This window comes from Orbicella franksi, chromosome 5, assembly GCF_964199315.1.
Source record: "Orbicella franksi chromosome 5, jaOrbFran1.1, whole genome shotgun sequence".
Classification (NCBI taxonomy): domain Eukaryota; kingdom Metazoa; phylum Cnidaria; class Anthozoa; order Scleractinia; family Merulinidae; genus Orbicella; species Orbicella franksi.
Window position 1 is genome coordinate 19,399,773 of NC_138149.1, and position 13,539 is coordinate 19,413,311.

Below are 13,539 nucleotides of genomic sequence, written 5' to 3' on the forward strand. Positions count from 1 at the left end.
GGCTTAATGTCTTTAATGCAGCATTTATATGACTACTCATGCTATCAGCCATTAGTGTGCAGTGGTTGAAGGTTGTCTACAAAATGGTAATGTGTTTAGTGCAGAGTACACTATTGGGATGGTTTAGGGGGTTGCTGTTCACTAAGGCACTAACACTATAACACACTAATGCCATAAGGTGTAAACTTTAATGTTTGTTTAATTAATTAATTTCAATTAATCAATTAGCCTTGCAGGAAGGGGGCCTAGGTGGGTAGGTACCCGTGTGCACTACGCAAAACGTGTCATACTTACTTTGTTTTGTTTGATAACATGACAAAACTATATATATGTTTTCACAAATCTCTTGCTATCCTTGTGGTGCTATTCTCTTAAGAACAAAATTAATTTGCTTGAAACACATGCGCAGGTAAGTTGGCGTCAGTGTTGACTACATGTTAGGTGAAAGATATATTTCATACGGGATCACACACAAACATACATGTACAGTGCTTTTCAATCCTTGCGGCAGAACACAACATGTGAGATGCATGCATTCTAGCATTGCTAGTGTGATAGACTCCGTTTTTGAGTTCAGATCTGCACATTTTTTCGAGTGATACCACACTCTCGTTTTGACCGAGGATAGCAGCTATATTTCAGATGACGTCAGTTCTCCCTTTTTTAGTGTAAAGAACACTACTGTGGCTACTTATCTGCTGGAATCACCCCTAGCTCGATTCAAGAAATTTTGTCTGCTGTTTATAACTGTTGTGTGTGTGCTAGGGTTCAAATAAAGAATGGAAACATATTGCTTCTCCTTAGCAGCTTGTTTATTTCCTCTTCTAAGAAGGGAGCAAAAATGTCATATTCAGCCGAAACTTTCCCGCTTTAGTTACATGTAAAACTAGAAAGTTTGTGACAAAAGAAACTTCACAATTTTTTCTGCTGACTCAGTGGCACTTTCTGAAACTGATAATTAATTTCATCAGTCCTTGAGGTGACTCGCTCATCGATGTAGGATTTAATTTCGACCGAGTGACGATCCCTACCTTCAATATTTCTTGTTGAAATGCTCCTCAGTGGTATTAATCGATAACGCTGTATATTAGTTTGACTTGAATAAGAATGCACTATTCTTTGACTGGACGTGACTATTTGATGATTGGATTAGTTCTTGTTTAGTGTTGAAATGAAATTTTGCGTTTTGAATAAAACAAAATCGTTCCTCTTTAGTTTTTCATCAGATATTGAACTTTACTCCATTTATCTCCAGCAGTGAGTAAAAAAAGTACATATCTTTCTTATAATTTATTTTCGAGGAAACAACGGTATCATGTTACATACCTTGATGAGGAAAACAAAAGTGTCAAGTTACAAATGTAAACTGTCACATTTGCTACTTCGATTTCTGCACATTATTGAATTTAAAATGAAAGAAACTCAATGTAAAACACCACAATAATATTCAAAACCGTCTTGACAAACAGTAATCGTAAGTTATTTTTGGGCCTTGAAAGAAAATACAAACATGAAACATACACACTGCTAAGATTATGTCTTATCAAGTTTTTGTCCACTCATATTCGGCAAAGGGGAAAAGGCCTAGTGACTACCAAGGGAGAGAATGGCAGGGGTGAGGACCTGTGTGAAATTGCACTCTGCACAATTATTACACTTGCAATTTTTGAGATTGTCTCACTAGTCTTTGTTTTTCCATTGTTTTGGAGGAATGTTTTGATGCAAATGGATAATTTAATTCCTGAGAAGACTAAAAGAAGGACATTTATGGTTTCTTGACTTAAAAACTTGAAATCATTGCAAAAATGGGTTCGCGTAGGTAAACAACTGAAAATTTCCAATCATGACAATTCAGTCCATGCAATTTTGTTAGTGTCAAGTTTAATAAACGTGGAAAAATAATTGGAAACTGTTATTCGCGTTGATTTCAGTTAGAATTCTACTAAAACAATTAGATTATTTGCTCTCAATTTCTATGGAGCGTTTTCATGTGATGTCATCAAATTCTTAAATCCAAAACTAAAGAGTCACCAAAGTTTTTATCCTCATTAGGCATAAGAGGTACTAATTTTATATCTGTTTACAACTTTTCAGCTCAATAGTGTCCTTTGTTTGGAAACCAGTGCATTTTGAATTTCAGAGTTATGGCGGTGCATGACGTACATGTGAAGCTACGATTGTGTTTGTTGAAAAATATGTATTTATCACGTGTGATTTTTAGCCATTTAAGACGTTAAAGTGCTTATTTAAATGTTTGTTTGGTCAGTGCAGTTAATCAGTGTCCTGAATAGCAAAAGCAAGTTCCAGATGTTAACTCTATTTTCTGGCTGCCATATTAGTGTCCCACAGAAGAACACCAACATGGTGGCTCCATACTAGGCACTGTAAATTTGTGTGGAACATTTTGACGAATATCTCAACTTTGGGACAACGCACACACCTTAAACTTGGAGAACTGTCTTCTTTATTAATTTTATCTTCTATAATGTCACAATTTCTTGACTTTATCCACTGAATGGTTATTGATTCTATTTTCAAATTGCGTGACAGTGAAAATGCTCTATTTAAACAATAGAGTGTTTCTGTCAAGGAACTATCGGCTGATAGTTGCCCAACTGAAATTTGATGCTCTTAAAACCATGCTAGTTTTAAGAACATCAAATTTCCAAGGGGCAACTGTCAGACCAATAGTTTTAAGACTTTAACACTCTATTGCCTTTACTGTTCACCATTAAATTTTCTTCCGCATGCCAGTTCAAAAATCATTTTGAATTGTTTTCAACTTTTTTAGATGAAACCCGTGAAAGCCAGATGTAAAATTTGAAAAAGAAAACAGACAAAAACCCACTTTATGCAATTTCAATTGTTTCTTTTCTATAACCCTGCTTGTTTATGGAAAAATTTTCATGAATGAGTACTATCCATCGAGGTATTTTCCTCGGGTGGGCACTATGGGCTGATTGTGTCTCAAGCGGTTGAACACTATCGTGTCACATGATCAATTTAAACCACTAAGAATCGGAGAACACTTAGTTAATTTGGCCTAAGGCCTCATCAAATTGCTATAACCTTGTAGAAATCTCGAGCTCATAATCTATTTGTTGTAACAAGTAATAGTTGAAACTACAGTTGACCCTGCTGTACCATTATGGTTTACTTTATTTTCTTGTGGATCATTCTCTTGTTATTGACTTCTTTGTTTTAATAGTCTTAATAGTGTTTTTGGCTTTCTCAACTATGGCTATTTTAGTGATTCCTCATAACTTGTAAATCAGCAGCTGGACAATCACAGCAAGCCAGATTGATAATCTGTTGCTTTGTTACTCTGAACTCCCATTTAGCAGACACTAGTTGAATCTGTGAGATGAGTAATATGAAACCATCAACATTTAATGAATGTAGTTTTTTATTGGAAACTAGTCAATAATGCAATAATGCAAGAGCTGTCAGTATTAAAAATACATGTGTTTGCACTTGTTTTTGTCACTTAGGTGAGAAAATTTAAAACATGAGTTGTAAGCTAAGCGTACCACTCACGTTTTAAATTTTCTTGCCTAGGTGACAAAAATCTCCTTGTTCACTTCAAAAAGAACACTCTTTGATACTTTGATCAAACAGTTCACTTCCTTGATCTTCTTATCTAAAATAATGAGATACAGTAATTTACCTAGGGAGCAATTATATAAGGCACTAGTACTAAAATATGTGAAAAGATTAAACGTAGGCCACTAAATGACGCATGTGATTAGTTCAAATGATAAGTCTTTCCACTTTGATTTGTTGAAGTTTCTTTAAGCGCCTTTCAACTCAATTCTTTTATGCGTGAAATAAACGGTATAAATTAGTAACCGACAATACTAAGCCACCTACAATGTAAGCTAACTAAAAAGGTATGACTTGGTTCAAAGGATATCCTTTACTTGGTTGCAATCAATATCTTTGCTCCGTTTTCAACTAAAGATGGGCTGCCAAAGCTTGGTTGTGAACTTAGGCTTTCAGCTGATAGAATTGATTTGTATCTGGCAAATCGTAGCTTTGGATCCTGAAATGTTCCCTAAAACTGTTTCATTTTTTCACAGCTTTTGTTTTACTGGTATTCTCATTTTTCAAGAAAACACGGGCAATTATGCTGCAAATTACATCCAACTCTGTTCTGCTTTTGAATCTGGAACTAAAACAACAATCACATCAGAAAAACTTTACATCAAGACAGAAACTGTTTGAGAACTTTATAGTTGAAAATGAGGTCAAAGGAGTAAGGAGATTCAGATGAGTACTGTCACCTTTTGGTCACCTATGTAATTAATAGTGATGTGTCACAGCTAAATCACATGAATTAATTGATTCATTTGTGTTTTTATGTACTAGGAAGGTCTTAAATCACAGAAAATCACGAAACAGAAACTTTTGGCAGACAACAGCAAAGAAGAAAAGGAGATTAAGAAGCTGGAGAAGCTTTTAAAACTGGGTCGTAAAGGAAAAGTTCTTAACAGCAGATTCAAGATGGAGGGTCTTGATTGTATCTTTGCAATGTGTTTTCATTGATGTTTTGCCTAAAGTTAGGGAGAATAGTTTCTTGTTTGTTATTTTTTAGGAATTCATGATGGAGTTGATTATGTGAAGTATATATGAAATAATTCATATTTGAACTGCGGTAGTGGATGAAAGTGAAGAATGATCATCGCGGTAAATTTTCCAATTTATGCAGTTGGAAAGAAGAAGCCAGAAAAAAAAATCAGGGCTCCAATGGGATTCGAACCCGTGACCTCCGCGATACCGGTGCGATGCTCTACCAACTGAGCTATGAAGCCACACATTGGGAGCGAGGTCAGTGAGTTCATATCTTCCAGTGAGGAGTGAAATGATGTGAAGTATATATGAAATAATTAATATTTGGAGTTGATTATGTTGTTGACATATGCTATAAATATAAATTACTTTGCTTTAAGAATTTGGCAAAACAGATAATTCTTTATTTCATGGCAAATGGTACCTCTGTTTAATATGTAAAACGTATCATACTTTCTGTTTTGATTTTTTTTTTCACTTGTGAAATTCGTGAATTAACGTGTCGCAAAAGATTTGTGTAGTAAGGTATTTTTTTCTTTATCAAAAGGTTTCCTAAAACAGATTGCCACACAGTTTGGAATTCCATTTCAGGAAACTTTAATCGGCTCTAGATTTAAGCCAACTTAAAGCTTTAAGCTCAAAGCTTAAAGCTGTTGTTAGCTCTTTATTTCATAGATCAAAATGATGATACCAGTGGAATTGAAAACCATTCCGTGCGAATCAGTTCTGGGTGATTCATCACTTGCAATTAGCGTGATGCTCGTACTATACCTCATGCTATAAAATAAAAGTAATGTAATAGTAAACACAAAACAAGCAGTACACTTCTGGTATCATTACAAATTTAATTTTTAATTTGCTTATTGTGATCTTTAAATTTGCTGGTCACTTCAACATTTTCGCCTGTCATTTGTCATCAAAAGTGTGAAGCATGGGCTCGGACATTATCAAAATATAATGCTTAAAACAGCTTGTCACAAATGCTTGAGTCTCCAAGGCCCATAAAAAAGGAATAAATAGAGTGTCTTGAATTTGTACTGAGTGTGGTTGAAAGTTGTCTTTCCAAAATCAATAGCACATACGGCTCTCATTTTAATGATTATTGTGCCTGTCTTTGTCTTTTTTCCAGAACCGCCTTTCAGCAGAATCTTGCATTAGGCATGCAAAGAATCCTTACACAGAATCTTACATTAGGAATGCAAAGAATCCTTACACAGAAATCTAACTTAAGGAATGTGAAGAATCCTTGCCAGGAATGCATCAAAGCCCCTCCATATCCCTGTGTCCATGTGACTCTGGTCATGTAGACATGAGGCAGAAATGATGTTTGCCTTCTGACAAATTCTTGTTTTCAAACCACACTCCAAATCTAAGATACTTCTGCAAGTTGGTGTCCTAAAACATGTACATGTGATTTTAAATGTTTGTTTTACCTTAATATAGTCAATGTCAGACTTGTTAGAGGTTTGCGAACCTCAGATGATAGAAAACAGTAAAAGTGACCATGGTGATGACAGCATGTCAGAGATTGAATCAAGACCAGAACCTAAGAAGAAGGTAAATATCTCCACACCCTCTGCAAACAGACCCCCTCCCCTTCAGGTCAATAGTGTGCTAAACCACAGTGAAAATTTCACCCTGGATCGCAGAGTTTTCCTCTACAGCATCTAGATAAACATACACAGCAAATGCAAGGAGTGGCCTACAACATGTTCCTCATATTCTAGACAATTTTGTTATTGCTGAACCATTCTGTTTAAAACATTTGACCAGCTTCAGTACCTTACTCTTCATGTTGGCTGGTTGCCCTGTGGTTGTGTTTAAGACCTTGGGCACCTCCCAAGTGTTAAGCCAGTGGTTTGTACTAGTGCAAAACATACAGAGACAGACAGACAGACAGACAGACAACACAGACAAACTTCAGTGTACCCAAGAATTTCTCAATTCCTTCTCTAAATGCTGCCATCCCATTAGGTTGGCTGTAGTTCACCCTTTTAGGGACACAGCTCAGTACACAGGTCTCCCCTTGGAATCCTCAAGGGGCATAGTTTCTGCATTGGTGCTGCATAGGAGCAACTGCAGGCCTGCGAGATTTCTAAATTAAGGTTTTCGGAAGATGGTCTTCTGACCTTTACCAGCTTTATATTAAAACACCTCAAAAACGTGTTTGACTGTCTACTGTACCTTGTATGGGCTGATTTACTTGGAGGTTAAGTATCACAGTGACTTACCCAAGCTTTGTTTTACGTGCTCAGTTTAGTTGCGCTGTTTTATGCTCATTATATGCCTGTATCCAGTATGTGCCAGCTGTGTCAGTTCATAGTGCTGGGGGAGAGAAACAGGGTTAAGCAAGCCATAGTTTTTCACAACATGTAGTTTTTGTCCTGCCGATATAACTTGTCAGATCCAGCATAGGCATTGGTGCTGGGAAGGTAAGTAAGGCTTTGTAGTCATGTAGTGGAAGTTGTCTGTCAAACTGATTGCAGAGTGGTGTTACCCCTTATGCCAAACATTGTGTTTTGTTTATTGTCTTTGTCTCCTGGTAAATCATAAGCAGCAACTGCAACATTAATCCTTAATTTAGAACAACTTTTTGTACATGTATGCTCACATTATCATTGAGAATGCCCTTGAATCAGTTTCTGATCTTAGTTGAGGTTCATGACAAGTAGTCTCACTCAATTTCTGTTATTTTTATCAAGGCTGTGCGAAGCAAAACGGAGGAGCACGATATGGAGTTTGATGGAAATGATGAACAAAGCATAAGTGAAAATGAACAGGAAGAACATGATGTTAGTTATAATGATAACAATGATGTTGATGATGATGATATTTCCAGTAACAATGACAATGATAAAAAAGAGGGATATTTGAATAGTGAGGATGAAACTACCACTAGTATTGGATTTCGTGAGGAGAGCAGTAACAAGTATGAGCATGATAATAAGGATAAAGGTGATCACAAGCAAGTGGAAGGGAACATTCATGCTGGAAATATGGAAAAATATATTCCACCTCATTTGAGAAACCAAACATCATCTGAAAGTCACCCTGAACACATAAACAGAGTAACATGTCAGATAAAAGGTCTCCTAAACAGGTAAATATTCAATCTTTAAAATGTAAAAGTAGAGTTGTTTTGTTATTGTCTGATGGCTCTGTCAATTTCAAGCCCCCCTATCCCCCTAGCATTTGTTGCAACTAGGGGCTGTTTTATGAATCTCATATTGCCATAGTAGTTTTCATAGAGCACTACACCTCTACACTTTAATCACCAATCACTTTGTACTTCTTCTCTGCGTGTACATGTGAAACGGTGGCATGTTACCATGGTTACCATTAATGATCATTTCTACATAATGAACTCTACGGCTCTATGGGTCACACATCTCTAGATAATGAACTGTACAGCTCTACGATCAAACGTTTCTAGACAATAAACTCTACAGCTCTATGGCTCTATGGTTCTACAATCACGTATTTCTAGATAAGAAACTCTATTGCTCTATGGCTCTATGGCTCTACAGTTACTAAGTACTTGACCATTTGCGGAAAAATCTGTACAAAACTAATTAAAAGTGTTATTTCCCTGTTTCCAGTTATGAATGCAGTAGACAGTTTTGATTAGAAATAAGGTTGCACTATTGTTTTAACTTACCGAGGAAAGTTTTGAACTGAAACAAGGGTTGTACTAACGCTCTAACTTACTGAGGAAAGTTTTGAATAACAACAAGGGTCGTACTAACGTGCTAAGGAAAAATCTGAATTGAAACAAGGATCATACTTACGGTCATAAGTTACCGTGGAAAGTTTTGAACATCAACAAGTGTTGTATTATAACATACTAACAAAAAATTTGGATGGAAACAAGGGTCGTACTAACGTATTAAGGAAAGTTTTAAATTGAAATAAGGGTTGTACTGTCGTACCAGCCTACTGCCGTACTGTCGTGCCAACTTACTTTTTTGAATAGGAGCAAGGGTCTTGCGGGTTGGTACAAAACACGGGCTCCTCAATCTGGACCCCCTTTTCGACCCCCTTCTGGCCCCCCCCTATTTCTTCTTCCAGAAAATACGACTTAGAACATAACACGATGAAGTCTTTTTAATCAGTGAACAAAATGTGAAGAAATTAATGAATTCATGCAGCATTGTGTCTAGAATAATATAATGGTTGCAGCCATAGTTAAATGGGTTTATTTTTTAGAAACCTGGTTAAAATTCCCAAATAACTTAACTGGGTCAAAGGTTGGTTATGAGGAAACAAAGGGGTTATATTTTATAAGCGGCCACCTTGAAATAGGTTATGAAGTGGGTGAACTCAATTGACATCATGACATGGATAAACCAACAAAATGACAGACTTCGAGAACTACAGTCTTTTAGTTTCTTGATTCTTTTTCTTTGGTTTCGTGTCCTTCAGTTTCTTTACATTCACGGTTAAGGTGGTCTCTATTCCTCATGCGCAGTATACACAAATTTCCAAGGCAGTTTTTTCAAACGTGATGTTGATTTTGTGTAGGCGTCAGAGTTTTCTCCATCACCATTGAATGAATTGTCCTCAAATTTGACTCTATCTGAAAAATCAGCGATGGTTTTAGAAAATCACCAGAAATCCTACCATGCATGACTTTCGTACCCAGGCTTTTAAAGAGAGCACCTCTGAATGAGCGTCGAGTCCTTTCATTAAGAACTTTGCGTATTCTTTCATTTATGACAAAAAGAAATACTCACTTCTGAGCATCTTTATCGATAGAAAAGCATGGATTATGGCATCTAGGAACTGGGACATGCTCTCGGTCCACAGCTATTAATTCATTCATTCATCTGCATTTCTTGCCATTTTAACGAACTGCCCCTTCCCTTAAACATATATCTTGTGTTCTTTGTGGAGGTAAATTAAAATTTCTCCTTCTAAGTTGAATGAGGTCTTCCTGTTCAGGCCATGGTTCAGGTGTGGGGGTTCCTTGCAAACTTGACTGATATGGTATAGCCAACATATATTAGAAAAAAAATAGAAATCTGCTACAGTAATACAACTGTTTCAAACTGTTGTTACCACTCGCCTAGTTCAGTAGAAGATTATGCACTTGTTTCAGCCATTGTGAACAACATTTCACACAGACCATGATGACTGACACATTTCACAAAAAGCCAATGCACGGAACTGATAAGAAACCACTAACCTGTGTTAACCCCCCTGGGGGACCCCATATAAAAAGAACAGGGGTGCTAGTCATACCTTTAAGGGGTTAAAAAGCCGTTTTAGTACCTCTTAGAGGTTTCAGCCTCATAAGGGCCACAGCAGGAACTTTTGCGGTACCTTTTAGGGTATTAAACTGAAAAAATTATGACAAGAGATAGTATATAGTTTTAGAATTAGTACCTCTTAGGGGTGAAAAACATTTCAAGCCATGCCAACAAAAAAGGATCTTGGTACCTCTTGGGGGTTCTTTTCAAAAATTCCAACGAGCACCGCTGTCCTTTTTAAATGGGAGACCTCCTCCAGGGGTTAAACCACGCAGAAAGGTAGTTTAAAATTAACCTAACTCAGGTAAAAAATCTGCTGTTCTTCAATTAATTTCTATGGTAACCGTTAACCCGCTTTAAGTTCAATGATTGCTCACTGATTAAATAGACTTCATCGTTTTATGTTCTAAGTTTAATTATTTTCCTGATTTAAAAATCAGGAGCCCGTATTTTCTGGAAGAAAAAGTAGGGGGTCCAGATGGGATGGTTTGGGGACTGAGTCTGCTAAAGGACTAGGCACTAAGGCAATAAGGTGTAAACTGTAATGTTTGTTTAATTAATTAATATCAATTAATTAATAAGTCTTGAGACAAGGAAGTGGCTGGGGTGGAGAAGGTGGCTGTGTGCACTAGTTAAAAATGTGTCATACCCACCTTACATCAAGGATACAAACTATATGTTTGTGGTATTATTCTCTTTGGAACAAAAAACAATTTACTCTAAATGCATGCACAGATATTTAGTCAGCTTTCTTGTCGACAATATATTAGGTGAAGGTACATTTTTTGGGGATCACATACAAATGCTGAGTGCTTTTCTTTGTGGTAGAACCCAACATGTAAGATGTATGCGATCCAGCATCGTTAACATGATACATTCCATTTTCATCCCCAGAGCCACATTTTTTTTTATTTGGAGATATTAGCATGTTTTTGCTATTAGGAAATTCGAAGTAAAGTAAAGTTTTTGATTTATTGATTGATTGATTTGTTGTGTCACACCCAAACAAATCTTGTTAACCTAGTGAGTACGGTACCTTACTCCCAGCTCTGTTAGGCAAATATCATCTGCTGTTATCAAACTACACTAGTGTGTTTGCCAGGGTTCAAATTAAGAATGGAAATGTTTTGCTTTTCCTTTTCCTTAAAATAAACCAGGAAAGTGCTCTAAAAATGCTGCAGACTCTGTGGCACCTAACAGTGAATAGTGACTCTAATAGTCTCCTAATAGTGACTCTGAATAGTGCTGACCTTCTTGTTGAAACACTAGTGCTTTGTTTTCACAAAGGTAAGAACTGAATAAGAATGTGGTATTCCTTGACTATTTGATAATTAAATTAGTTATTGTTTATCGGTTAAAAGAGCATTTGCGTTTTGAATAAAAGAAAATTGTTCCTCTTCCATTTCCTCATCAGATATTTAACTTTATCTTCAACGCTGAAAAAAAACCCAAGCACATCTGTGTGTTTTCAAGAAAAGAAGGGTTTCATGTTACATACCTTTGCGAGGAAAACAAAAGTATTAAGTTACAAACATTGCATGAAAAGTAAAATTGTCACGTTTTCTACTTCAGGATATTATTAAATTTGAAATGAAGGAAAGTCCCAGGGGGGTACTCCCAGAGAAAGTAGGTGGGGGTGTGCAACCCGCTTTCCAAAACCCTTACCCTATGTATGACCAAAATCTGCAATTTTCCCTACCCTATTTATGACCTGACAAAAAAAATTGGATTCCCTTTTTATGACCATCGCGGCTGGCACAGTTGCCCTGAACATAGTTTATGGAGGGCTTTTTTCTTGATGGTCTTATCGATAAAGATGGAAAAGTAGCTTTTTCTAAAAAACATAGCTACCCAATTCAAGACTAGAGTGCAAAAACCATACCCTATTTATGACCAAAGTGACCAAAATCTATTCCCAATTTATGACCAAAACAGCTGAAAAACCATACCCTTTGGGGCCGCACAAGGGGCAAAAATTAAGGTAAAACACCAGAGGAAAATTTGAAAGCTGTCTTGAAAAACAGCAGTTGTAAGTTATTTTTGGACAAAGAATGAAAATACACTCATGAAACATAGACACTGCTAGGATTCTGTTTTATCAAGGTTTCTGGCTGTTCATATTCTGCAAGGGGAAAAGCCCTAGGTACCAAGGTAAATACTAACCGGGAATGAACCGGGCAGGGGTGAGGACCTGTGTGACTACCGTGTCAGAGCCATCAATAATTGCACTCTGCACTATCTGAGATTGTCTCGCTAGTTTAATGTTGTAATCACTTAGGATATCGCCTATGTGGAGATGGAGAGATACTTCCCAGCTAAATCCAAAGAAGAACAATAGAACATTTGTTGCCATCCATCCATATTTTATTTTGCAATATTAGCTTACCTATGATGGTGTACAAAGCATCAAGATTTCCCCTCTCCAGAAATAATGCCAGTCCATGGCTTGTGTCCAAATGTAGTTTGATCGCGAGCTGTATGAACATTACTCCAGCTCCACTGAGTATGTTAAAAGGCACCGCGGTCAAACCTCTAAACAGATTTTAATGGACAATACTTATCAAGAAATGGTAATTGTTGCTGATGTTCCTCAGTGGAGGTGTTCACTCTACATGTGGGAGGCTGAAGGTACAATTTTCGTGGGATGCATGAATTTTTGTCTTTTTATCTTCATTTATTACTTTTTTTTTTTATCAATGCATGCATGTATATCCCCCCCCCCCCAAAAAAAAAAACCAAAAGGTAGTGCTTGCCCGTTCCAATACTTGTGTTTTAAAAAAATCATCTGGAGCTTTTAATCGTTCGAGAATTTGTTTAGTACTTTGATCAATTTCAAACTCAAAATACACTATTTAGCCCCTTGAACATTTGTATTGAGTTGGTTTATCGCTGGGAGCTTTAAGTAAAAAGAAAACTTACACTGTCAACCGTCTTATTGATCCATGAATAAGAAACTTTGCCACTGAAACAAATCACTTGATAAATAAATTTTACTGGGCGGCGCACTTGACTGCAAACTCTTGATATACTAGTCAGCGGATTTAGAAAAAGTTAACAGGAATCGAAGGAAGGAAGGATGGAAGGAAGGAGGGGGTGCGATGTCTCATCCATACCTATATCTGGGATTAATGACTACATCATTATCTGAGTTAAAAAGTGGCACTTATGGTGTTTTTCGCTGTCTTTTTTGGTTGAAAATATAGATAAATTTTGTGTTTCGAACAAACTTAACCTAGTTGGTATCAAAGCTTGCTTACTTGCCTGGACATGTTCTGCATATGTTAGGAAGTTTCCCGCTCATTTCATTCATGAGCCACACCTCAATCCTGACATCATCAATGTTAGTGTAATCTACCACACAAAATAATGTATTGTGTTAATGAAGTTTAATTGTTTGTCGTAATATATAATGAGATGCTACAGCAGAACATGTTGATGAGATACCACAGCAATTTAACAATAAACCACAGCATTTTATTCATGAGGTATTAAAGACAATAACCTATGACATGATCCACGTTAATTAGATACCACAGCAATCTCGTGAGAAACCAGAGCAAAAATCCAGAAACCATGGTGCCTCCTATATTACACGTACTTATGCACGTGCAAGAGAAGAAGTACAAAGTGATCGGTGATAAAAGCGTAGAGGTGTAGCTCTCTACGAAAACTTCTACGCCTATTCAAGCTTCATAAAACAGGCTGGGTGTAATTTGTTGGA

General features: G+C 36.7%; 2 protein-coding genes across 6 annotated transcripts in view; both read left to right on the plus strand.

The window, feature by feature from the left end:
- LOC145487505 (nucleolar MIF4G domain-containing protein 1-like) overlaps positions 1-13,539 on the plus strand; it is a 156,984-nt gene that overhangs the window by 57,208 nt on the left and 86,237 nt on the right. For all 5 annotated transcript variants that reach the window (XM_081466309.1, XM_081466312.1, XM_081466311.1 and 2 more), the window contains exons 4-6: positions 4,369-4,519; positions 6,023-6,126; positions 7,272-7,669. In XM_081466309.1, coding sequence (XP_081322435.1) covers positions 4,369-4,519; positions 6,023-6,126; positions 7,272-7,669 — 653 coding nt within the window. The remainder of the gene's footprint in view (positions 1-4,368; positions 4,520-6,022; positions 6,127-7,271; positions 7,670-13,539) is intronic.
- The window catches only part of LOC145487525 (uncharacterized), a 148,851-nt gene that overhangs the window by 33,256 nt on the left and 102,056 nt on the right, over positions 1-13,539 (plus strand). The gene's annotated exons all lie outside the window — the stretch shown is intronic.